General features: G+C 45.2%; 1 protein-coding gene across 17 annotated transcripts in view; it reads right to left on the reverse strand.

Moving 5' to 3' along the window:
* The window catches only part of LOC125467077 (neural cell adhesion molecule 1), a 501,070-nt gene that overhangs the window by 179,126 nt on the left and 294,061 nt on the right, over window positions 1-27,883 (reverse strand). For all 17 annotated transcript variants that reach the window (XM_059639028.1, XM_059639033.1, XM_059639029.1 and 14 more), the window contains exon 2: window positions 6,019-6,093. In XM_059639028.1, the coding sequence (XP_059495011.1) occupies window positions 6,019-6,093 (75 nt within the window). The remainder of the gene's footprint in view (window positions 1-6,018; window positions 6,094-27,883) is intronic.

Genomic DNA, 27,883 nt, shown 5'->3' on the forward strand with positions numbered 1-27,883 from the left:
GAGCCAGTGTGGAGAAAGTAGGAAATGTCTTTCTTTGAGTTATCATTAATCAACACTACAAAGGAAACCTCATGATTAAAATGTTAGAAATTCTTCGAGGAAGACAAATGATGTAGAATACATGACTTATGGCCTTGCATAACTATAAAAGTGTCTGTAAATTATAGTCCCAATTGAGATATTTATACCGCAGTACAGGTTGTGTTCCTACGTATGCTCTCTACATGTGTAGAATAGGTTATGAGCAAGAACATCCCATGCATTCTCTGATTAAGTATTAAATATAATGTGTAACACATCATTTCTACTTTTGCCTGCGTGAAAGATAAATCATTTCAGGAATAGAATGGTGTTCAAAAACACTCCACAGTTCCACTGGATTTTCTCCTATAATTTTAATAAATTAGAATGAAATTAGCTCAGCCTCTGAACTGAACATGTGATTCAGTTCAAATGAACAAAATCTGGATTGCAACAAATAACATTAAAACCACCAGTACGAATTCTTAATTTCTTTATCGGACCCTGGTAATGGTTTTCTTTAGAGGCTTAACAAGTTGACATTTGTGAATAAAGATCAATCTTTCAATGGCAGTGATCCACATGAAACAATAGGATTGGACTGTTTTAAACTTCTAAGATATCATGGGATCAAAGTGGAATCAAAGTGGAATACACGACCATAGCAAAGCTCAAAACATTTGTGTACATATGAATGAAAGAATTATGTTGTCATTCACAACTTGCTCAAAAGGTTACATGCTACTTACAGAGCTACACAAGAAAAACAAATTGGTCTACGGTCTTCTTGCAAGATGCAGAAAAAAAATTAGTTCTTTGTTGGTTGAACGATAGATGCTTCCACTTACAATGAGGTTATCACATTGATGTTTTGAGAGATCTCAGGATTCTGCCCTCAGATGTTTATTTTTATATTTTATTAATAGTCTCTTAACGTTATTTGCTTTACTAGCTTTTGAAATCTTGATCCAACTATTATTATTGTGTCTTTGACGGCTGATAATCTGAGTTTTACCCGCCACTTTGCCACTTCAGTGTACTTAAATTATTGAAAATGGTGTGGAAATCTCCGTGACCTCATGTGTTGGCATAGATAATCTTGTGGGATTTCTCACCTAAATCCATCACCTGTATATGTTTAGTATTGTTACTTTCCTGGTAAGTCAAAATGCAAATGATTTATTGCTGCTAATGACTATTAGGAGCAATGTGAAAAATCTATGAATTAATTAAATGGAACTGGAGGAGGGAGAGAAAAAAGATCAAGTGTAAAGCGGCCAGGGAAAAATGTTAATGTTGGTCTGCATTGTGATAAATCAGAACTACAGATCACAGCAAAGAAGCTGAAGAAGTGCTAAAGACCACAATAAGTGATTCGGAAGAGCAATTCTGAACAAAGTGAGCTAAAAAGGGTTAGAATTACAGTGTATTACAGAAGACAGAGGTTGCTACTTAAACAATTTAATAGCATTTAAAGGTTGAAAACATTGTTTTCAACTGAGCAGTTTAGTTGCCACTGGTTCGGAGCACCTAAGTTGAGATGGACTTTGGCAAGATGAGGGCTAGAAATTAATCAAGTGCCAAAATCAGTCAAACTCATGTGCATAAAATACACTGGCTTGCGTTAGAGCTCACATGGCAATGATTACAAGTGATTGAGATGTGTGACAATGAAGTGTGACAGAAAACACTGTTGGAGTTATCACCAAGAAGAGTCGTGATGAGAGGAAGTACTTCCCAAGTGAAAAACCTCTAATGTTTTTAACCAGCAAATTTCTCATGGCAATGCTCTCAAAAAAGAAAAGGAGACATCAGTGCAAGTGTGTCGTGCGAGGGAGAAACACTTAACCTGAGGCTGGAGATATAGATGCCTCTTCTGCATGTGTATACCTTGGATAAGGCAGTGCCTGTTTTGATCCAAGATCAAGTGCTGGAAAGCACCTACAGTGCATCTGTTTGCTCCATGTTGTCGTTTGTGACTGCTGTCCCAACTATTGTTGCTGTTGGCTGCTGCAAGAGGAGTTTCAACCCACTCAGATTCCTGCCACACAGACCTGAATCAGCTCATCATTGGAACTGAGCTCCAACGGCCACAAACCACTTCCATTATATTCCCATGTGCAAGTGGGCAACAATAAGGTTACTGCTTCAATGGATTCCAATAATTCCCGCATGCAAGCCTGGCTGAATATTATTTATTTTTCTATTTCTTCACAGGATATGGACATCACTTGCAAGTCCTTCACTATTAAACATTCCTAATTGCTCTGGAGAAGGCAGTGGTGAGCTGCTTTCTTAAACTACTGCAATCAAGGCAAAGTAGCTCGAACCACAGTGCTCTCAGGGAGTAAGTTCCAGAACTTTTGCTCAGTGACAGCAAAGAAACAGCGATATAATTCCAAGTCAATATGTGTGGCTTTGAGTGGAATATTCACTCAAGTGTTTGTCAGGCCTGGCTTCTTCTTTGCTTCCCCCACACCTAGGGAACTTCAACCATGGAGAATGCAAAGAAGATCATTCATATCGATCTGTTACAGGGAAGTTAACTCTAACAGGCACTACAATTCTTCACGCTTGCAAGCAGATACCTCAAACAACCTTGCTGAAGTATACTGGCTTCTTGGTTTGTTCTAAGACTGAATGTGCTCCATCATTCAAAAGCTCATGGATGATCCAACATTCCTCACATCCAAGTTCCTGCAATCCCCTGACTGATCAAGAATCTATCTCAGCCTTAAGGTGGTGCCCCTTTATTTTGAGACTGTGCCCTCTGATCCTAGTCTCTCCCATGAGGGGAAACATTCTGACAACATCTACCCTGTCAAAATCCTATGGAATCACTTCAAATTCTTCTAAACTCCAGTGAGTACAGTCCCAACCTGTTCAGTCTTTGCTCAATCCCTTCATACCAGCGAACGTCCTAGAAAGCCTTTTCTGAATTGCCTCCAATGAATTGACATTTCTTAAATAAAGGGACCAAAACTGCTCACAGTACTCCACATGCGGTCTTGCAAGCACCTTGTACAGTTAAAGTAAGACTTCCCTACTCTTATACTTCAATTCCCTTAAAATAAAGACTAACATTCTATTAGCCTTCCTGATGACCTGCTGCAACTGTCTGCTAAATCTTCTAAGTTTTGTGTACAGATACCAAGTCCATTTATGTTGCACTTTCTGCAGTGTTCGTCCATTTAAATAATATTCTGTTCTTCCAAAATGAACAATTCAGTATTTTCCCAAATTAACTTGCATTGGCCAACTTTTTGTCTACTTACTCAACTGAATAACATCTCTCTGTAAACTGTTTGTGTTCCCCTGTCAACCTGTCTTGCCACCTATTTTTGTGTTGTTTGCGAAGTTGTCTCCAGTACATTCACATCGTTCCTCCAAGTTATTTATATATATTGCAAATAGTTGCAGTCCCAACAGATTCTTCAGTTGTCAACATGAAAAAGGGGCCCCTTATTCTAACTCGCTGTTTCCTGCCCATGAGCTAATTCGCTATACATGCTAATATACTTATTCTAAGACATTGGGTTCTTATCTGATGACTTGGCCTTTGAGCTACCTTGTCAAACACTTTCCAAACTTCAAATACCACATATCTAGTTATTCTCCTTCATCTATTCTAGTGAAGACTTCCTCAAATAACACTAATAAATTAGTCAGGCATGATTTTCCTTTCATGAAGCCATGCTGACTCTGCTCTATTAGTCAAAATCCTGGAATTCCCTAACGAAAAGCATCGTAGGTCAACCTACAGCACATGGGTTGCAGTGAAGGCAGCAGCTCACCATCACCTCTTCAAGGTGAAGTATTCACAGTAAAGAAAAATGCTGGTGAGACAGTGACACCCAATTCCCACACCTGAACAAAAAAATTAAAAAAATAGATTTTGATTTTCCGAATATTCTGCTATTGCTTTCTTAATAATTGCTTCCAATACTCTTCCAGCAATAGATATTAGGCTAATCGTCCTGCAGTTATACACTTCTTGCTTTTTTTCTGAATAGTGCTGCACTTTTTAAATCCTCTGGTATAACTGCAGATGCTATTAATTTCTTGGAAAATTTCAAATATTGTTTCCCCTACCTCAGTAGCGACCTATTTCAGAAGCCTAGGATGCAAGTCCTCAGGATGAGGGAGCTTATGTGTTTTTAGTCCCATTAGTTTATCTAATTCTACTTCACTAGCGATAGTGATGGCATTTACTTTCTCCCCTTATTCTTCAGCATTAATGGAGTATTGGGAATACATATTCATATTTATAGACTATGAAAAATTGAGAGATATGAAACAGTTTGGACACTTTCCAGATTGTAAAGCATGCTTCCCATGTAGTTTCTTGGAAATCAAGACAGCAGCTTCATGTGTGCTGTGGTCTATCTGCTGTCTACAGAAATTCGAGTAATTTTGAAAAGGAAAGCCTTTAGGGAAGTAGGATAGAGGTTTAACACCCTTACTTGATGCAAAGCCACACTCTGAAAAGATAATGAGACCTCTGGCTTGGTGACTGCCTGACAATTGTTTATGGGTTTAGGGTTTTGTTCTCACAGGCCTAAGTGGTTAATAAGGAAGGAAACCCCAGGAGCCTTAAATCTCTCCATAAAGACCAAAAGAACTGTGGATACCGCAAATCAGAAACTAGCGCAGAAAGTGGTGGAAAGGCTCAGCAAGTCTGGCAGCAAGCATGGAGAGAAGTCAGAATCAGCATTTCGGGTCCAGTGAACCTTCCCAAGATCAATCAAGTTCCATCCATTGTTTTCAGATTCTTGGCCAAAAGGAGTGTTTTCCTTTTGACCTTTTTTTACTTTTAAAACATCATTTTTGCAGAGATTTTGTCTTTTGTGTTGTGTATGTCTATGCTTGAGATTAAGATGATATCGTTCTAATTTCAGATTATCATTTAGATGGTAACCAGTGCTTGCTGCTATTTTAAGGATTGGTTTTTAAGAATTAAGAATTAGCAATAAACAGATTATCTTGACTTCATTAAAAGTAACCTGGTGAAAGTCTCCTCTATTCTGGACAGTAGCAGAAAAAGGGAATTGACTGACAATGTGTGGGATTGTATCTACACCCGTCTAAAATGATGAGTGAAAGATGGGGCTTGATCATCAGCACATTTCCTGCGGTCACTATTATAACAAGTTCGTTTGAAAAAAATAAACAGGGAACAGTTCTTTGGGTGTGCCAAGATAATCAAGAGGAAGAGAGTTTCAAGGTTGTGAAGAGCAAATTTCAGAAAATCATGAGGTAATAGTCCTCTTGAAACAGAAATCCAGCAGGACACCATTTGCCAGGAAGAATGGCTGGAAACTTGACAAAGGACTAATTTAGGAAACATTCAAACATCACTGCAGAAAAGGATAACGTTAGTAATCTTGAAGGATAACATCAATTTGTTTGAATGGCCTCCTTAACCTTATTTTGTAACCACAAGATAAATTAAATGCGTGTCGCTGAGGCGAGCCAGAAGGGCGGCCCAGGACTGTAATCAATATCCCTATCCTGGATGTACACTGAGCTAGTTTTTTATGATATTAGTATTGTCCATCAATCACAAGTACACTGTGATGATTAAGTGCTGATAAACCGTGTCCCGATATTACAGACAGTTCTTGGCATTCAGTTAAGATTCACTGAGGAAGAACTTGTACTGTGCAAAAAAACTCTGGGCATATTTGTTAGCAGAAGGTGAACCAAAAGTGCAAGAGGTTGCTCCTTAAGAAAACAATCAGCAATACATGCTTAATGAACAAGTAGCATCAAACAAAAGTGTGCGTGGTTTACTTGCTGAAGCAAAGTAAGACAGGTCCACTTTCTATGCTTAATAGTTGGGCACCTTATTATTTAGGAGAATGCTGGATTATCTGTTACATTTAATTTTACAACTATAGAAACAATGGTGAAGTTATGATAATCTTTGTATTTTGTGAGCGATGCATTTATAGAATTGGTTTTACTAACGTTACTCTTTGACATGTCGCAACTTACCAGTGCATAGAAAAAATTTGGAATCTCCCACACTGACCTCTCCTTGGGATGGCACGATATCAACTTGCAGTGTGGCTGAAAGAGGAGAAACAAACATTAGACAAGTAATCAAACACAGGCTTTCAGAATGAACAACATAGACATAATTAACAATTACATGGTAACACCGATCGATTCCATCTGACGTATCACTGTGAATGGATGGCAAAATGCTAAACAAATGTCCTAATGTAATAAAGTCGCCATATTCCTCCTGGACCCATAGAGCTGCTCTCTCATTAGAAAGATACACATGACTGGTAGTGGTTTAATTGGAAGGGTCACGATGCTTCAGCCCAGAGATGAAGTTGAGTAGGAAGCTCCTTCATGGTAACCTCAGCCAGTGCAAGAAGCAATGTAGCATGTGAAAAGACCTACACTTTGGTAAGTAAACAGATACCCTTAGTCAAGTATTTATTCAAGTAAAACTTGCAAGTCTTTCTTGAGCTATAATATTTAATCAGCTTGTCACTGATCTGCATGTCATTCAAGCTTGATGACATACGCAGAACACAGAATCAACAAACCATTATCTCTGATCACAATTTTAACCTCACTGCGAAGCCTCTTCCAGGGATGCCTATCCTGAAGAAGCTACCCTCCTCCCTCCGGACCAACTTCAGGGGATCTCTCTCCCACTGCACCACCTATCTTCTCCGCTATCCATCTTCGATCCACCTCCCCCTCTCTCCCTATTTATTTCAAAACCCTCTCTCCCTCCCACTTTTCTGATGAAGGGTCTAGGCCCGAAACATCAGCTTTTGTGCTCCTAAGGTGCTGCTTGGCCTGCTGTGTTTATCCAGCTCCACACTTTGTTTTCTCGGATCAACAAACCTATCCATTTAACAAGTTAAATTTTGTTCCATGAATGTGACTCCATTGGTTTCTGAGAATCACGGATTTAATCTATTGTATAACCTGAATCAAAACTATTTCTTTCTTCCATACATTGAAGACCTGTTTCCTGGTAGACATGATGTAAAGATGTTCTTCAGCAGGGACCTTTTCCCCTTACTTACCACATTTTGACCCTCAGATTCCTCTGATCTGCCAATGAATCTCTTAAAGACCCGCAAAGAAATCTGGAAAGAAGTCAGTTTCTGAGACTTGGATCTCTCTCTAGGAATTTGCCTACATTCCAGGAGATATATGCCACCCTTCCACATACTATTGCCAAATCCCAAAGATGCTTTGGGAATTTGTTCACAATACTCTGCATTTATGCACTCTCTACAAGAAGACCATTAGAGTTCTGGATGTAAGTTTGCTCGCCGAGCTGGAAGGTTAGTTTTCAGACGTTTCGTCACTTTTTTTTATTTGAAAAAATATACTTTATTCATAGAATGTACAAAAAATAAAACATTTACACACCTATCCAGTCATGCAAGCCACTCCGGGTTACCCGGGGGTACGTACACCAACTAAAGGAAAAAACAAAAGAGAGAAAAAAAAACAAAGCAAAGAAACCACCCCGGCAGTCGTCACCCCGCACAGTCCCAGTTGGCCCCCTGACCAGTTGGGGAAGGCGCCAGCTGGGCCCAGTTACCAGATAGGCCCTTTTTTCTATTCTGGATGAGGGGTTCCATACCGTGGTCTTTCCCCACCGCACCTTGGCGGTGGCTGCCCCAAGCTTTAGCACGTCCCTCAGCACGTAGTCCTGGACCTTGGAGTGCGCCAGTCTGCAACACTCGGTCGGGGTCAGTTCTTTCAGCTGGCAGACCAGCAAGTTGCGGGCAGACCAAAGAGCGTCTTTCACCGCATTGATGGTCCTCCAGGCACAGTTGATGTTGGTCTCGGTGTGCGTCCCCGGGAAACAGCCCGTAGAGCACGGAGTCCCGTGTCACGGAGCTACTCGGGATGAACCTTGACAAATACCATTGCTTCCCCTCCAGACCTCCTGCGCATAGGCACACTCCAGAAGGAGGTGATCGACAGTCTCGTCCCCCCCGCAGCCACCTCGAGGGCAGCGTGCCGTGGTGCAGAGATTCCGGGCATGCATAAAGGAGCTCACTGGCAGAGCTCCTCTCACTGCCAGCCAAGCAATGTCCTTGTGCTTGTTTGAAAGTTCTGGCAATGAAGCATTCTGCCAAACGACTTTGGCAGTCTGCGTGGGGAACCACACGACGGGATCCACCCTCACCTTTTCCCGAAGGGTCCCGAGGATACTATGTGCTGACCACTGCCTGACGGCCTTGTGGTCAAAGGTGTTTCCTTTCAAAAATTTCTCCACGAAGGACAGGTGGTACGGAATGGTCCAACTACTCAGAGCATTCCGCGGCAACGAGGCCAGGCCCATCCTTCGCAACACCGGGGACAGGTAGAACCTCAGTAAGTAGTGACACTTGGTGTTTGCGTACTGAGGATCTACGCACAGCTTGATGCAGCCACACACAAAGGTAGCCATCAGGGCGAGGGTGGCGTTCGGTACACCCTTTCCCCCATTTCCCAGGTCTTTGTACATGGTGTCCCTGCGGACCCGGTCCATCCTCGACCCCCAAATGAAGTGGAAGATGGCCCGGGTGACTGCAGCGGCGCAGGTCCAGGGAATAGGCCAGGCCTGCGCCACATACAACAGTACCGAAAGCCCCTCGCACCTGACAACCAGGTTCTTACCCGCGATGGAGAGGGACCGGAGGGTCCACCTGCCCAGCTTCTGCTTCAATTTGGCGATACGCTCCTCCCAAGTCTTAGTGCATGCCCCAGCTCCACCAAACCAAACACCCAGCACCTTCAGGTAGTCTGTCCTGACGGTGAAGGGGATGAAGGAGCGGTCGTCCCAGTTCCCGAAGAACATGACCTTGCTCTTACCCCTATTGACTTTGGCACCCGAGGCCAGTTCAAACTGGCCGCAGATGTCCAATAGTCTACTCACCGACCGACGATCGGTGCAGAAGACGGCGACATCGTCCATGTACAGGGAGGTCTTGACCTGAAAGCCTCCGCTGCCTGGGATAGTCACGCCCTTCAGACTCACGTCCTTCATGATGGAGGCGGCGAAGGGCTCCACACAGCACATGAACAAGGCAGGAGAGAGTGGGCAGCCCTGCCTGACTCCAGATCTAACAGGAAAACTATCTGATTCCCACCCGTTGATCGAGACTGCGCTAACGATGTTGGTGTAGAGCAGCCGGATCCAATTGCGGATGCCCTCCCCGAACCCCAATTTGGAGAGGACGTCCCTCATTTAAGCATGAGAGACCCTGTCAAAAGCCTTCTCCTGGTCCAGGCTGACGAGGCAGGTGTCCACCCGCCTGTCCTGTACATAGGCGATCGTATCCCTGATGAGCGCGAGGCTCTCTGCGATCTTCCTGCCCGGCACAGCACAGGTTTGGTCAGGGTGAAGCACTGACTCCAGGACAGACCTGACCTGGTTGGCTATGACCTTGGCCAGGGTTTTGTAGTCCACGTTCAAAAGTGAGATGGGACGCCAATTCTTAGTTTCTTCCCTCTCCCCCTTCCTCTTGTAAATGAGGGTGATGATGCCCTTCCTCATGGACTTGCACATTTCCCCTGCCCGAAGTGCACTATCGTACACCTCCAGCAGGTCCTGGCCAACCAGGCCCCACAGAGACGAATGCAGCTCAACTGGTAAGCCGTCGCTTCCGGGAGTCCTATTCCTCTCCAAGGACTTGAGGGCTCTGGTCAGCTCGTCCAGGGATATCGGCCGGTCCAGCCACTCCCTCGTGCTGTCGTCTAAGACCTCCGTGATAGACGACAGGAACGACTCAGAGGCCGTGCTGTCCGTGGGCTTCGTGTCGTACAGTCTGGCATAGAAGGATCTGCTGATCCTCAAAATGTCGGGCCGAGACGATGTCACCGAGCCGTCGTCCTCCTTCAGCCGGCTAAGCACAGAGCTCTCTTTGTGCACCTTCTGAAAGAAGAAACGCGAGCACGTCTCGTCCTGCTGCAGGGAGCGGACCCTGGACCGGAAGATTATCCTGGAGGCCTCCGCGGCGAAGAGCGAGGCTTGCTGGCCCCTCACCTCACGGAGGTCCTCCGTGACATCGACCCCCATCAACTGCAGAAGGAGCAGGTTCTGCACCCTTTTCTGGAGTCGCGACAGCTTTCCCCGCCTCTTCCTTGCCTTCTGAACACCCTTGAGGACAAAGAACCTCTTGATGTTCTCCTTCACCGTCTCCCACCAGTCGCCTGGAGACTCGAAGAGTGGTTTCACGGTTCTCCAACCGGCGTACTCCCTCTTAAGCTCCTCGACATTCTCTGGGGTCAACAGAGTCATGTTGAGCTTCCACGTCCCCTTGACGGCCAGCTGGTTGTCCTGTAAGTGACAGTCGGCCAGCAGGAGGCAGTGGTCAGAGAAGAACACCGGCTCGACGCCAGTCGATCTGACCGAGAACATCCATTGCACAAACAGGAAGTCTATCCTTGAGCGGATAGACCCGTCTGGCCGCAACCAGGTGCGCCTCTGCTGCGCTCCGTCTGCAGGTGTGCTGAAGACGTCGAGCAGCTTGGCGTCCTTCACCGTGCCCATCAGGAATCTGGATGTGACGTCCAGTTGACTCCCCCCACCCGCTGTCCCCACACCGGATCTTCCATCTGCATCAATGATGCAGTTGAAGTCTCCGCCTAGGATGACCGGCCTGGACGTAGCCAGCAGGGGTGGAAGCTGCTGCAGGACGGCCAACCGCTCACTCCGTACTGCTGGGGCGTACACGTTGATCAGCCTCAGGGGAGCGTTCCTATAGGTGATGTCAGCCATAGGAGGCGCCCCCCCCACCACCTCCTGAACTTGAGAGATGGTGAAGTCGCGCCCCCACAGCAGAATAGCCAGACCCGAGGAGCGATAGTCGTTACCCCCCGACCAGATCGAAGGCCCACAGGTCCAGGCGCCGGACCATTTCCCGTACCTGCCGAGGTGTGGTATCCCGCACTCCTGCAGAAACAGGAGGTCCGCCTTGATGGTGTCAGGTAGGCCAACGTGGACACACATCTCGCGGCTGACTTGACGCTGCGCACATTAATGCTCGCAATTCGTACCCCCATTGTGGGGGGTGACTGCAGTACCCTCCCCGAGTCCAAGGTCCAGCCCCTCCATCTGTCCCTTCATGCCCATTGCCCGGGCTAACTGCTGGACGCTCTCCGGGCTCAGGAAACCGTCCGTGCTGCCTTCCGGGTGGCATCCCCCTGTCAGGGGTGCGGAGGCAGGAGGGTCCGGCTCCGGGTCAGGCTGGGGGCGCGCTGTTTCCTCCTTCCCGTCTGGAAGTTCCGGGGGGCCCTCCAGTGCTCCAGCGGCACTTGACTGGGTGTCGGAGGGAGCCTCAGGACGCCTCCCGTCACCTGGAAGCGGGGTGCTGCTTTCCTTCCCCCTCGAGACCTTTAACTTCAGCTTCGGGTGGGCCCTCTCCGAATCCTCCTCGTCAGAGGAGCTCTTATAGCCCCCCTGTAGCTGCCTCTTCCCGCCTGATGGTTGCGGTTCCTGGGCCCGTCGACGCGCCTTCCTCCTCGCTTTCCGGACTGTTGTCCACTCCCCTGGGTCGCCTGTCGCCGCATCCATTGGCTCCGGGTTGTCGGGGGGGGGGAAATCGGAGCCCGCAGGGGTGCTTTGCTGGCCTCGGGCCCATCCTGCAGGGCTGGGGCCTCCTGCACGGCCTGGCCCTCTTGCACATTAGTGGGGTCCTTGCTGGGCCCTGGTGCCTTCCTCTCCTCCGGGGGGGGCTGGCCCCGCATTTCCCCTGCCGGCGACCTGGGCGTAGGTGGTACCCTGCCGCGGGCATGCCCTATAGAAGTGGCCCGCTTCCCCGCAAAGGTTGCAGCTTCTCTCTCATGGGCAATCTTTTGCAAGTTGTCCCTCCTCCCTGCAGTTCCTGCAGATGGTGGCTTTGCAGTCAGCCGCCATGTGACCTGACCTACCACAGGCATGACAGACTTTAGGTTGCCCTGCATAGGTCAGGTAGCCCCTGCTCCCGCCGATCGCGAAGCTGGACGGTGGGTGTGCGACATTCCCGTCTGCGCTCATCTTCAGCGTCACCTTGACCTGCCTCTTACTCGTCCAGATGCCAAAGGGGTCCATGATGTCAGTTAGGTCCCCTTCCACCTTCACATACCTTCCGAGGAAGGTCAGGACATCAACTGCTGGCACATGCGAGTTGTTCATGTGTACAGTCACCATACGGCTCCTCTGTGCTGGCATCACGAACAGTGGGACAGCGGTCAATACAGAGAGGGGGCCCTCACCTCCTTTCTCCTTGAAAACCTCCAGGAAGCGCTCGCAAAGCTTGGCACTCCTGAAGGTCACGTCGTAAAAACTTCCTCCGGGGAAATCCTGCAGGCAGTAAATGTCCGCAGCAGTGAACCCACAACAGTCCAACAGGACCCTCTTCACAAAGAAGGTGCAATCCACAGGTGCACCTTCATCCACCTTCTTTACAGAAACACGGATGGTGTTCCGGACCCCCTGACCTGGGGCACGAGCACTTGCCGCAGCCATCGTTGCAGGTTGGCTGCTCCCCTGAACCAGCGTTAGGCCGAAGCCAGCATTAAGGTCCACTGGTCGCAAGGGTGCACAGCCAACCCGACGTCCTCCTTTCACCTCCAAGACAGCACTCTCCTCTTCTCGGTCCACAAGAGAGTGGGTCTTTATTGCATTCGAGATGTAAGCTAGTTCACTGAGCTTGCCGGTTTGTTCCCAGATGTTTCGTCACCATTCTAGGTAACATCATCAGTGAGCCTCCGACGAAGCACTGGTGTTATGTCCCGCTTTCTATTTATCAGTTTCGGTTTCCTTGGGTTGGTGATGTCATTTCCTGTGTTGGTGATGTCATTTCCTGTTCTTTTTCTCAGGGGATGGTAGATTGGCTCCAAATCAATGTGTTTGTTGATGGAATTCCGGTTGAAATGCCATGCTTCTAGGAATTCTCGTGCATGTCTCTGTTTGGCTTGGCCTAGGATGGATGTGCTGTCCCAATCAAAGTGGTGTCCTTCCTCATCTGTATGTAAGGATACGAGTGATAGTGGGTCATGTCATTTTGTGGCTAGTTGATGTTCATGTATCCTGGTGGCTAGCTTTCTGCCTGTTTGTCCAATGTAGTGAAAATTAACCTTCCAGCTCAGCCAGCAAACTTACATCCAGAACCTCAACCTGAGCTACAAATCTTCTCAAGACCATTAGAGTAGCCAATAATGACCACATAGCAGTGATCCCATTACTTTCTCCTTCTGGATGTATTATTACTGTGTGCAGATTAAAAAAAACCAACAGGGTAAAGACATAAAAATGGCATAATTATTCCTGAAGCATATTTCTGCCGCATTACTCTATTCAGCAAATGACCTATCGAATTATGTTTTACTACTCTGGTGCTTAACTTTTATGCTATCGATATAAGCTTCACATAAATGCGATTTAACAACTTTATTTCAAATGCCAAGTTTTTTAAAAGTTTGACTCTATTCATTCAGTATTTTTTTTCTTTAGAGAAAGGGGAATGGTTTTGAAAATGAGGTACTATGATCCAACTTAATGGTCCACTTAATGTTGAAGAACCTTAAATTTTAGGACAACTCAGAAGAAGTGACGCAGAGAACATCGATTACACAGCAAGTGGCATGGCTAAGCATTTTTCTGCCTGTTTAAAATATTCTTAAATGTCCTTTCCAATTATTTTATTTTTAAAAATCATTACATTTGACTTCACATGCTGCATATCAGAGACAGAGCTCGGCTATAGCAACATCTCTCAGAGCTTTGCGGGAAAATCCAACAAAGAAACATACAGCTCAGATGCGTGCATTTAAATATCAATCAGCCTGCATGAGCTGACTGAAGGGATACTGCTCCTTTCAATGACATAGAAACTGTCATCTCCTTTCATTTCATCACACTGGCTGCTTAGCCGAGGCATCATGGTCCGTATAACACTTTGACTTCTAAATAAGATAGAGCTCAAAGAAAATATGTTGAAGGGGTGTACATTCTCCCTTGGGTAAAATGACTCTTCTGTGCTGTTGGTTGCTGTAGTGACTGTAATTTTGAACTGTGAAATCAAAGGACTCGGTCTTTGATCTTAGCTATTTGTTGGGTAGCTATTTTCCTCATCTGAGTACCGTAATTACAGAGAAAGGGTAAGAAAGCAATTAGGAAACAGCCATGTCTTCTGATCACAAATTCAACATGGCCAAATAATAGTGAATGATTTTCAATTCTTTGTATCAGTGACTCCCTTGTTCACTCCACACTGCCCTCCAACCCCACCACACCCGGCACCTTCCCCTGCAACCACAGGAAATGCTACACTTGCCCCCACACCTCCACCCTCACCCCCATCCCAGGCCCCAAGATGACTTTCCATATTAAGCAGAGGTTCACCTGCACATCTGCCAATGTGGTATACTGCATCCATTGTACACGGTGTGGCTTCCTCTACAGTGGGGAAACCAAGCGGAGGCTTGGGGACCGCTTTGCAGAACACCTACGCTCGGTTCGCAATAAGCAACTGCACCTCCCAGTCGCAAACCATTTCCACTCCCCCTCCCATTCTTTAGATGACATGTCCATCATGGGCCTCCTGCAGTGCCACAATGATGCCACCTGAAGGTGGCAGGAACAGCAACTCATATTCCGCTTGGGAACCCTGCAGCCCAATGGCATCAATGTGGACTTCACCAGCTTCAAAATCTCCCCTTCCCCCACTGCATCCCAAAACCAGCCCAGTTCGTCCACTCCCCCCACTGCACCACACAACCAGCCCAGCTCTTCCCCAACACCCACTGCATCCCAAAACCAGTCCAACCTGTCTCTGCCTCCCTAACCTGTTCTTCCTCTCACCCATCCCTTCCTCCCACCCCAAGCCGTACCTCCATTTCCTACCTACTAACCTCATCCCACCTCCTTGACCTGTCCGTCTTCCCTGGACTGACTTATCCCCTCCCTACCTCCCCACCTATACTCTCCTCTCCACCTATCTTCTTTTCTCTCCATCTTCGGTCCGCCTCCCCCTCTCTCCCTATTTATTCCAGAACCCTCACCCCATCCCCCTCTCTGATGAAGGGTCTAGGCCCAAAACGTCAGCTTTTGCGCTCCTGAGATGCTGCTGGGCCTGCTGTGTTCATCCAGCCTCACATTTTATTATCTTCAATTCTTTGTATTTCAGGTTATTACACAATGTTTCCATCATCAGGATGGTTCACAAACTGTCCTATTAATGGTGAAAACTTACTATAGCTGAATCTAGCTGTGCTGGGTCATGGATACTTCAAATAATACTCTAAATGCCTTGTTTGATTTAACATTTCTATTTGTAAGTAGTAACTGCAACTAATGAACTGATTGACAAATTCTGTTTTGAGATGTGTATAGGATTGTAATCATTCTACTACTGTTCTACTTTATCTGCAGCTGCCTACAATTAAAAGTCCCTTCCTAATATCTCCACCTCTCCTCAAGATGATGTGACTTCAGTGGATCACTGGATCTCACCAATGAGAGGGAAGATTGAGGGTCCCCATGACCTGATCTTGCTCCTGTTTTAACAGTGGCAAACAGCTGAATCAATTTAGCCTTTCTATCTCTGCATTCACAAGACAGTAAAATACAAACCTACAAAGACTCTCAAAATCGACGACAATAGCTCCTGACTAGACTTTTTGAATAACCAATCCTAGCATCTGCAAGTCCAGATTTTGAGCTTAAACTAGAGACATATCAATTTATTAGTAAGGCAGTAATAATAACTGAAAAAAAAAGCAATTTAATTGATGTATATGATTTAAACCCAATAACTTCCATTTTTCCCCAACACACAAAAGACAGAAGGACAAACATGCAAACAGTTTATAGGTAAATTAAAATAAACAATAATATTGGCCACACTACTGAAGTAATTATGACGATGTGTTGTTCCACAAACATATATGGTTGTTTTTCTGATTGCTTATGAGGCCAGGTTTCAGTTCACTCTGAGGAAGTCAGTGACAACTTATAACTTAGTTTCTAGTCTCTGGACATCTGATAGCTGATAATGGAAGGTTGGGCAGTGAGCATTCATTTTTTTTTGCTGTAGCATTAACAGCCAAACTCTTTCTCACAGTAAGTACAGTCCAAAACCCAGATCTCTCCCTGACAGACTGTCTCATCAAAATGTCCCAGTTACCATTCAAAACTGTCATTTGCTTGAGCATAAGGTTTCTCCCGGACTTAACAGAACCAGTTCCCAGGTACTGACCTTGTTATTCGCTAAATCTCTGATATTTGATTAAACATACTGCTCTCGCCCATTGTTGAAGTTCAAGAAACAACCTGCAATTAACTTCCAGGCCTAGCCTTATTTTTTTTCTCTTCATTTTTTTTTTAGCCCAAGCTGCTGCCATAGTCTAAAAGTCATTTTTAGCTCACATGGAATCATAGAATTCCTACAGTCTGGAAGCAGACCATTCAGCCCATCAAGTCTGCACAGACCTGCCAAAGAGCATCTCAGCCAGACCCATTCCTCCTCAACCTTATAGATCATAGAATCCCTCATGTAGAAACAGGCCATTTGGCCTTATCATCCGACATTTCCCATAACTAATCCACCTAGCTTGCATATCTCTGGACACTATGGATAATTTAGCATGGCCAATCAATTTAATCTGCACATCTTTGGGCTGTCAGAGGAAACTCATGCACACATGGGGAGAAAGTTCAAACTGCACGCAGATAGTCGCCCAAGGGTGGGATGGAGACGGGCTCCCTGGTGCGGTGAAGCAGCAGTGCTGACTCCTGAGCCACTGTGCCACCCACAGTTCTCAACTCACAGCTCCAAGCTAAATTTGATAGAAGAGTCTAATAAAAGGAATGAAAAATTAATGAGGATTCTAATGCTACTTCTCATTCTTAAAAGCTAGCTATTTGACTAAACCTTGGACTATTCAATTATTCCAAGATTATAAGATCATTCTAGTAGTTTACTCTATGTTTTGGTGTCACATTTATTTTGGGAGGGTCTTCTGGTATACCCAGAGAATTTGACAAGCTTAAATACAGCTACAGAATGAAACTATTTTTCATGAATCATCTTAAATTCTTTAAATAAGAATAATATATTGTAGAAACAACTCCTTCGCAACAATTCCCCAGTGCTAAGGTATCAGGAACTGTCGGCTGAAGATTAATCGAAGTGGACAAATGCTTAACACAGTCATAAACTTGCTCTCTCTGCTAATTTTAGAGCTATTAACTTATTTATTCTGAATAGTTTAGTACTTCTGTTAAAAGCATTGAAGAGGAAAAACCTATTCAATTTACATCAGCTTCCAAGACTTGTGCTGCAAGCACTGAAAAATAGAAAAGTGCTAATAAAATATGGTTAAAATGAATAAAGTTCAGTTAATTGCTTCACCTTTAATGACATATTGGTTTGTCCCACTATCTTATGGACCTTAGTTAATACTTCCAAAAAACTGGATAGATGCAGGTCACTAAAATGCCTTTTGATGTCATGTGATCTTTAGTGTTTGAGCTGTTGATAGTACCCCATGTCAAGTGAACAGGCACTATTCACCTTCCTTTGTACTGAAATAGTTTTCTTTGTCACTGGGTCAAAATCCTGGAACTTTGTGGCATTGTGGGCGTACCTACTCTACATGGACTGCAGCAGTTCAAGGCAGTAGTCCACCATCATCTTCTGAACGGTAACTGGGGATAGGCAGTAAGTGCTGCCTACATCCTGTGAGGGAATAAAAATGAAATCCAAACCAGACAAAGTAAATCCCAAAGATGTTAAACGACAACACAGCACGTTGGAATTGACATAAATATATAAACTCGAAGGGAAATACTGAGCTTGTGGAAGTCACATGGTGAAACATTTATGTTTCTTTCTATATTGTTTTTAGAAAAAGAACTCAAGCTGTTTGAAGGCGTTGAACCATCAGTTCAGTCATCAGAAAGCCAAAACATACATTAGCTGCAAGTCAACAAGCAACTAAAGGATACAAAAGGCAGTGATTTACTCAAAACTCTTCCAAAATGAAGTTAATCAGAAAGCAAATCTGCTGGAAATTCAACTAGAGAACCTCACAACCTGCTTGGAACCCCCTCATTTTGGACCCCCCTTCAATTTCAGATCAGCAAAACCTATCTACGAAATTGCACTCTTGCCATGACGGAGGTGACGGTTCATAAAAGAGAGGCTGCAAACCCCACCATCTCCTTGTCTCCAGAAGAATCAAGTACCGAGTAGCAAGGCCCATGGTAAACCTTCCTGCTCTGTCAAGTGAGGTCAATAAGTACCAGTGAATGAGCACTTAGGGCTCTTGGTCCATCTCTGTTACACTACCCCAGCGGCAGGCAGGCCTGACACCATGAGAGTGGGAGTGTACACTCCTGTAACACATTAGATAGCTTTAAATCTTATGCAAAAGGAATTCCCTTGATTTAAAGGTCATCATTTCCTAATTCAGGGACTCAACATCAGTCAGGGGAATATCTGCTGGGAGCCAGGGTCTTGCCCTTGCTTCTGCCACATCCTCCCTCCCTGAATCAAAACAAAATCCAGGGTTCAATCAGGGATGTGGTGTTGCTGGCTGTGCCAATATTTATTGTCCATCCCTAGTTGCTGTTAAGGTGGTGATGAGCTGCCTTTTGAATCTCTGGATTCCATGTGCTATTAGTAGACATATATAGTGTCCTTAGGAAGGGAATTCCAGGATTTTGACCCAGCAACACTTAAGGAAAAGCGATGAGTTTCCCAGTTAGGATGATGAATGGCTCGGAGGGAAACTTGCCGATGGTGGTGTTCTCTTGCATCTGCAGCCCTTGTCCTTCTGGATGGAAGTGGTTGTGGGATCGGAAAGTGCAGTCTAAGGATCTTTAGTGAATTTATGCAGTGCACTACTTGGAGATAGGGCACACTGCTGCCACAGAGTGTTTGTGGTGGACAGAGTGAATGTTTGTGGATGTGGTGCCAATCAAGTGGGCTGCTTTGTCCTGGATGGTGTCAAACTTCTTGAGTGTTGTTGGAGCTGCACTTATCCAGGCAAGTGGGGAGTATTCCATCATTCTCCTGACTTGTGCCTTCTGAATGGTGGACAGGCTTTGGGGAGTCAGGAGGCAAGTTATTTTCCGCAGTATTCCTGGCCTCTGGTCTACTCTTGCAGGCAGTAGCTATGTGGTGAGTCCAGTTGAGCTTCTGCTCAATGATAATCCCCAGGATGTTGACAGTGGGGGATTCAGTGATGGTAATACCATGGAATATCAAGGGCTGGTGGTCAGATTCTCTCAATGGAGGTGGTCATCGCCTATCATTTTTTTGGCATGAATATCACTTGCCACATGTCAGTCCAAGCTTGTTGTCCAGATTTGTTTTGCATTTGGACACAAACTACTTCAGTTTCTGAGGAGTTTGAATGGTGTTGAACATTGCGCAATCACTGAACATCCCTACTTCTCACTTTATTATATGGGAAGGTCATTGATGAGGCAGTTGAAGATGACTGGCCTAAGTGATGACCATGTGGAGCTGCAGAGATATCTTGGAGCTGAAATGATTGACTTCCAACAACCACAATCATCTTTTTGTGTACCAGATATGACTCTAACCAGTAGAGTGTATGTCATGATTCCCTTTCGGTTAGGGCTCCTTGATGCCACACTCGGTCAATTGTGGCCTTGATATCAAGGGCTGTCACTCTCACCACACCTCTGGAATTGAACCGTTTTGCCCATGTTTGAACCAAGGCTGCAATGAGGTCAGAAGCTGAGTGGCCATGACGGAACCCAAACTGGGCGTCACTGAGCAGGTTATTGCTGAGCAGGTGCTGCTTGATAGCGCTGTTACTGACACCTTCCATCACTTTACTGATGATCGAGAGTAGACTGATGGGGCGGTAATTGGTTGGATTGGATATATCGTGCTTTTCAGTGTACTGGGCATACCTAGGCAGTTTCCCATGTCATTGGGTAGAACAGCTTGGCTAGTGGAGCAGCAATTTCAGGAGTACAAGTTGTCAGTGCTATTAATTTACTGTACTATATTGAGTACTGAATATCCTTGGAGCTCGTAGCCTTTGCGGCATCCAGTGCCTACAACTGCTTCTTGATATCACATGGAGTGAATCATCACAGTGAATACTTGAGAATCTGAGTGCGTGTCCAGCAACAGCTATGGCTTCCTCTGCAGTGCTAAAGAGCACAAGAGCTGTCATCCTCTGCTGTCAGGGACCTGATCCCAGGGGAAGGTCCACTGGTGTCTTCACCTTGCCTGATTAACAAAGGGTTTGGCAGGACTTCCCTGTATGAGGCTGTGCAGGTTTCTTGCCAGCTGATGAGATGCTCTCTTCCACCCCCACCAATCTCCCACCCTGCTCCCCCAAATGCCTCAAGGCAGAGTCACCCTTTGAGTACGCGAAACACATGCGAAAACATATGGATGAAAAGCAGCTTTTGATCCGGGATCAGTGTGGGAGGATAAGTAACTTCCTTCGTTTTTAACCTTTATTTTAAGCTCTAGACCAATTGAGACATTCAAATTCTATGAGACAATTACATGGGATGTGGAACTCTGTGCCTGTTCATATTGTCTGCACAGCACTCTTCTATCACAAAAACATGTAAGTCATACAAAATTACTGTCACATTGGCCACACAATAAGTCACTCGACAATAAAATGGCTACATTGCTGATTACAGATAATAACCAAGAGGAATGAGTTTGCATGCTTTGTGTGCACTTCAAGATAGTAGATTGCTTTCATGTTTTTAAGACAGGTCTAAAATTGTACATAGAGGCATAAGGCTATACCTTTTGGTCCAACTTGTCAGCGATGAACAGACATCCCAAATTACTGCAGTCCCATTTGCCACCATTTGGCCCATAAACCCTTCCTTTCATATACCCAGGGATAACAAGGTGTAGAGCTGGATGAACACAGCAGGCCAAGCTGTGCATCAGAGGAGCAGGAAAATTGACATTTTGGGTAGAGACCCTTCTTCAGAAATGGGGAACGGGAAGGGGATTCTGAGGTAAATAGGGAGAGAGGGGGAGGCGGATTGAAAATGGAGAAAGGAGTAGATAGGTGGTGAGGAGACAGACAGATCAAACAGGTGGGGTTGGAGCCAGTAAAGGTGAGTGTAGGTGGGGAGTGAGGGAGGGGATAGGTCGGTCCAGGGAGGACAGACAGGTCAAGGAGGCGGGATGAGGTTAGTGGGCGGGATGTAGGGGTGGGGCTTACGCTGGGAGGAATTGTTAGGAACGCAGGGATGAGCTCGGCTGGTTTTGGGATGTGGTTGGGGGAGGGGAGATTTTGAAGCTTATGAAGTTCACATTGATATCCTTGGGCTGCAGGGCTCCCAAGCAAAATATAAGATGATGTTCCTGAAGCTTTCAGGTGGCATCATTGCGGCAATGCAGGAGGCCCAGGATGGAAATATCATCCAAGGAGGGGGAGGGGGAGTTGAAATGGTTCTCGACTGGGAGGTGTAGTTGTTTGTTGCAAACCTAGTGCAGGTGTTCCGTGAAGCGGTCCCCAAGCATCCGCTTGGTTTCCCAATGTAGAGGAGGCCACAACGGGAACAGCGGATGCAGTATACCACATTAGCAGATGTGCAGGTGAACATCTGTTTGATGTGCAAGGTCTTCTTGGGGCATGAGATGGGAGAGAGGGGGGAGGTGTAGCACTTCCTGCAGTTGCAGGGAAAAGTGCTGGGGGTGGTGGGGCTGGAGGGGAGTGTGGAGCGGACAAGGGAGTCCTGGAGAGAGTGGTCCCTTCTAAAAGCAGATGGGGTGGGGAGGGAAAAATATCTTTGGTAGGTGGGTCAGATTGCAGATGGCAGAAGTGTCGGAGGACAATGCATTGGATCCGGAGGTTGGTGGGGTGGTACGTGAGGATGAGGAAGATTCTGTTTTGGTTGTTATTGCGGGTAGGGGGTATGAGGGATGAGTTGCAGGAAATGCGAGGGACATGGTCGAAAGCATTTTCGGCCACAGTGGAGGGGATGTTGCAGTCCTTGAAAAATGAGGGCATCTGGGATGTCCGGGAATGGAATGCCTCACCTTGGGAGCAGATACGGCAGAGGTGAAGGAATTGTGGGAGTCAGTGGGCTTGAAATGGATATTGGTTTCTAGGTGGATGTCAGCAATGGAGACAGAGAGGCCCAGGAAGGAGAGAGGTATCAGAGATGGTCCAGGTTAACTTAAGATTGGGGTGGAAAGTGTTAGTGAAGTGGATGATCTGTTTCAGCTCCTCGTAGGAGCACGAGGTGGTGCTGATACAGTCATTGATGTAAAGAAGGAAGTGGTGGGGTTTAGGGCCAGTGTAGCTACAGAAGAGGGTGTTCCACGTAACCTACAAAGCAGCAAGCTTAGCTTGGGCCCATGCGGGTACCCATGGCCACCCCCTTTGTCTGTAGGAAGTGGGAGGAATTGAAAGAGAAGTTGAGGTTGAGGACTAGCTTGGCTTAGCGGATGAGTGTGTGTCAGTGGAGGAGGACTGGTCAGGCCTGCAGGACAGGAAAAGGACAGGCAGAGGGCCTTTAGGCCATATGTGTGGGGAATGCAGGTGTGTAGGGACTGTACATCAATGGTAAAGATGAGGTGTTGGGGACCAGGGAATTGGAAGTTTTGGAGGTGGTGGAGGGCTTGGGTGGTGTCATGGATATATGTAGGGAGTTCCTAGACCAAGAGGGAGAAAATGGAGTTGGGAGAGGTGGAGATAAGTTCATTGCGGAAAGAGCAGGCGGAGACAATGGGTGCAATCAGGGCAATCAGGTTTGTTGATTTTGGGAAGGGGATAGAAATGGGCGAAATGCTTCACCCATCACCTCCACCGCCAGCACCTCATCCCGCCTCCTTGACCTGTCTGTCCTCTCTGGACTGACCTATCCCCTCCCTAACTCCCCACCTACACTTACCTTTACTGCCTCCAATCCCTCCTGTTTGACATGTCTGTCTCCTCTCCATCTATCTTCTCCGTTACCCATCTTCCATCCGCCGTCCTCTCTTTTCCTATTTATTTCAGAATCTCCTTCCCCTCCCCCATTTCTGAAGGAGGATCTCGGGCTGAAACGTCAGCTTTTCTGCTCCTCTGATGCTGCTTGGCCTGCTGTGTTCGCTCAGCTCTACACTGTGTTATCTCAGATTCTCCAGCATCGGCAGTTCCTCCTGCCTCTATTCACATACCCATTCAGACGCCTTTTAAATGTTGTAACTGTATCCACCTCCATCACTTCCCCTGGCTGCTCATTCCATACATGCACCACCCTCTGCATGAAAAAGAAATTTGCCCCTTAGGTCCCTTTGAAATCTTTCCCTGCTCACCTTAAACCTATGCCCTGCAGTTTCGGGCTCCCCACCCCCCCAGGGAAAAGACCTTGGCTATTCACCCTATCCATGCCCCTCATGATATTGTAAACCTTTATGAGGCCTCCAACGCTCCAGTTAAAAATAGCCCCAGTCTACTCACCCCCTCCCTATAGATCAAGCCCTCCCACCCTAGCAACACCTTTGTAAACCTTTTTTGAACCCTTTCAAGTTTCTTAACATCTTTCCTATAGCAGAGAGACCAGAACTGAACAGAGTATTCCAGAAATGGCCTAACTAATTTCCTGTACAGCCACAACATGAACTCTCACCTCCTCTACTCAATTCACTTGACCAACAAAGGCAACTGTACCAATGCCTTCTTCACTGGCCTGTCTACCTGCGACTCCACTTTCAAGGAACTATGAGCCTGCACTCCATGGTCCCTTTGTTCAGCAACACTGCTTCACAGATTGGTCTATTTTCCCTTTGACAGATGTAATGGTGCCTGACAGTACTTGGACCCAATGGCAAGACATCCCAAACAGGAGTTCTCTGAACAAACCTATGCTGTCAAGCACTGTCCTCATTCCCAGTGGCAAGCTTGAATTGATGTCTCTTTTATAGATAGATGAACCAAAGGAAGTATTCTTTCCCTGTTTACTGTTGTTATTAAATCTTGACATAATTCAATTTGCTCTTCTGGAGAGATTTTCAACAGTTACAATTCTTGGAACATGTTCAACTACTTGTTTTCTTCTTTACTGAGTGTTGCATTTTGAGGAAGGAATATGATACGAAATGTGCTTATGAGTATATTATTTGATACTAAGTGACTATGCATGAATATTTCAGTTAGTACAATCATTGCTAATGAAAGGATTGCTCTTTTAGTTTAAAACTACATTGTTGGCAAGATAATCAGGCCGATTGCATATGTGTACACAATCGTTTATTTTTCCCACATCCAGCACCTTCAATAGTACGTCCCAGAATATCATTTTAGTTTGGGAGCAGTTATTCTATTCACTTTCTTGATTTGTATTGCTAACATCTGGGGTGCACACAAATGCCAATCAAAAAGGGAACAGCCAACAGCACTGCAACATAAGCGATGATAGCCATGTAAATACCTCTATACTTTACTACAGAACTATATTCTTCAATAAGTACAAAAGTGCATCTTGTTCCATTAAAGCTGATTGAGCCGTTTAAAAGAGATTTTAAGCAACAAAAAAACACTCATGTCCCAGTTAACAGGATATCTCAGCAACTAATGGAATTATGAGCAGGAATCGATAAGTTTAACTCCCACCTCAATCTCACTTATAATTACAGTGAAGACTAACAGAAATCAGAGGCACAGGTAAATTAAGTTGCCAGCTTCTGTGGACTACAAATGCACTGTGATAATCTGAGCACATTGTCCACATTCAGCTTGGAGAGTCAGGAGCAAAAGGCGAACAAAAGTAATACATAAAATTAACTTTTTTGTTTTGCTCAATACACAGGGAGCACAGTGTCACAGAATGAGACTACATTGGAGGCTCTTTAGACTTGAATACTTTCTTTATTCTGTTATGAAGTTATGCTTTATCTAGAAACAAACAACTTTTGGATTTCCTCGTTGGAAACTCTTAATTGGAATTTTTTAAAAAAAGATTAAAGGGCACATTTCAGTGAATTGAGATCACAGTCAAAGATGACTGTATTGTATACTTTCTAGAACCGGCCCCTGTGAAGTGGCAACCATCTTTTGCAAAGCTGCACCAAGCATCTCTGAAGAAGGGTCTAGGCTCGAAACATCAGCCTTCCTGCTGCTCCGATGCTGCTTGGCCTGCTGTGTTCATCCAGCTCCACACTTTATTATCGCAGGTTCGCCAGCATCTGTAGTTCCTACTATCGCTGCATCAAGAACAATTGCCTTTCAGCAGTATAAATGGTTACCTTCTCCTGCTTATCAGGAAAGAACTGAGACAAGCATCTGAGGGCTCAACTGAGTAGAGCCTCAGGCATAATCACCTGGACAATGGGAATGCAGTGCGAAAAAGAGATAATGGGAACTGCAGATGCTGGAGAATCCAAGATCACAAAAAGTGTGGAGCTGGATGAACACAGCAAACCAAGCAGCATCTCAGGAGCACAAAAGCTGATGTTTCGGGCCTAGACCCTTCATCAGAGAAGGGTCTAGGCCCGAAACGTCAGCTTTTGTGCTCCTGAGATGCTGCTTGGCCTGCTGTGTTCATCCAGCTCCACACTTCGTTATCTCAAAAAAGAATGTGCTCAGGTTTAAACTTATCAACAAAACAACAGGAATACACTAGCCACAACCACATTTGGATCAGAGATAGTAGGAACTGCAGATGCTAGAGAATCTGAGGTAACAAAGTGTAGAGCTGGATGAACACAGCCGGCCAAACAGCATCAGAGGAGCAGGAAAGCTGACCCTTCTTCTTTAGACCCTTTTTTTCTGAAGAAGGGTCTAGGCCCGAAACGTCAGCTTTCCTGCTCCTCTGAGGATGCTTTGCCTGCCATGTTCATCCAGCTCTATACCTTGTTACACCATATTTAGAAAAAATGGTCACCCGCAGAGAGATCATATGACCACGAGCCAACTAGCTTGTTGTGCGTTAAATGCGTTATTTATTGTGCTGAATGGATGCAGCACAAGATGAAGTAAAAGCCTGGAAAAAAGTTTCTATGTCCAGAAATCTTGCGAGCTTTGAACCAAAATCTGGTGATTTTTGCTCTCCAACTGACTTAGATGTTTTTAAAAGAACTCCATGCAGCAACTGTTGCCTCCATAATAATATATAAATTATCCAACTACATCTTTAAGTTGCTTTGATGTTGAAAGCAGCAGAACCAAGTTTAGCCAGAGACTAGCAACCTTTAAGAGCCGTAAACTCCTCTATTTTTACTCAAAAAGTATTTACTATGTTCTTCTGCTTTGCTTCTGAGCACAAAATTCCCATTGCTCGTGGGAAATTGGGAGTGTTTTGATCAATTTTACTTTGAATGCATTACTGACAACAAAATAGATTTTCTTTGATAAAGGCTCAAGGAAAATAGTCTGATTGCATCTTTAACAAACACATGGCACAAACAGTTAAAGGTTCACCAAACTAGCAGGACTATCCCCTTCAAAAAGCAGCTTTGCTGGAACAGGGCATGAGGGATGGGAGCCATTCTATTCCTCCTTACTGGATCACAACATCGCTAAACAAAATTTGTTTTACACACTATAATTTATTGGTAATGAATGTAGTGCAATCCACACAATGCAAGAAAGGCATATTTGCTGCCTTAGTTCCTTAAACTGGTTCATATTTCCAATGGCTCGCTTCACTAGAACCAGGTTAAGACGCAATAGGAACAACAGGGAGAGAATGAAGAAAACAACTGCTTTAGCCCCAAAGTCCTGGACTACATTACCTTATCATTTTCACGTTTGTGAACAAACCCATATGTGTGGAAGTCTTTTGTGAAAGTTCAAGAATCAAAACCAGTTTCTTCCAATTATGTGGTTAAAACTAAAAGTACAATGGTTGGGTGTATGCAGTCGCGAGGTTTAACCTCAAGCTGCCACAACGCAAGCTGCACCTGCCCTCATTAGCCGTGCTGCGATGAAAGGCCAGAGAATTTCTTCTGCTCAAATGATATTCAATGTGACAGCAGCTTCGGCGGAAAGAAAAAATTCTTGTCAATCATTCTTTTGTTACACTATGTTCAACATGGATAACTTTAAATATTCTTTCAATGTTACGTAAGGAGCATTTCTGAACTCATTAGACGACATTTTCATGGGTAAATTCTATTTGCACGCATGTGCAATTTATGGAATATTTAGACCTGATAGTCACGCTTCTATGTCATACTATTGGGAGCACTATTGTGGTATTGTGGAACTGCTGTCCACTTCTGGTGCTCATTTCTCCTCCTGGCTTTTCCAGGTCATGGAATATTTCATATACAAGCCTTCAGTGGAGTGTTGCACCAACTTGGGGCCACGCAGAGAGCCTACAAGCCTCAAGGCCAGGTGGCAATGTGGTTCTGAATGCAAATTTTCCGTCATTTTAACAATGGAAAACTTACGCCTGTCAAAACATCTCTGTTTCTTCAGAAAGTTGCACAGCACACACGTGCAGCGTTCCCATGTTTACAATGCTCCTACAATACTATGCAACATACTGCTCAAAAAACAACTCTGTTTGCAAAGATGGTACAGTTGAATGTTGCAGCTGTTGCAGTGCAAGTCCTTGGTAGCACTTACGTGGCAGTTAAATAGTTGATTTCACAATCCTTAGTTTTACAGTTTGTTTCAAATTCTGTAGTTTGGATGCCTTTTGACTGTTGATTGAATTCCAGCATTTAGGTGTGTTTTTTTTTGGCATCCTGTTTTCTTTTTTCATTTGCTTACAGCACGAGGTGCTAGAGAGAATCTTCAATTGCAATGGAAGAGGTATCTCTTTGACCGTAGTTTTGACAGCACTCCAACAGAGGCTGAGATACACAACAGCATTCAGTCCCACAAGTACTCTAAAGCAGAGGTGTTTTAAATCATCTTCTTGTTATTCCTGGAAGGTAGTACAGAC

Source organism: Stegostoma tigrinum, chromosome 32, assembly GCF_030684315.1.
Source record: "Stegostoma tigrinum isolate sSteTig4 chromosome 32, sSteTig4.hap1, whole genome shotgun sequence".
NCBI classification, from domain to species: Eukaryota; Metazoa; Chordata; class Chondrichthyes; order Orectolobiformes; family Stegostomatidae; genus Stegostoma; species Stegostoma tigrinum.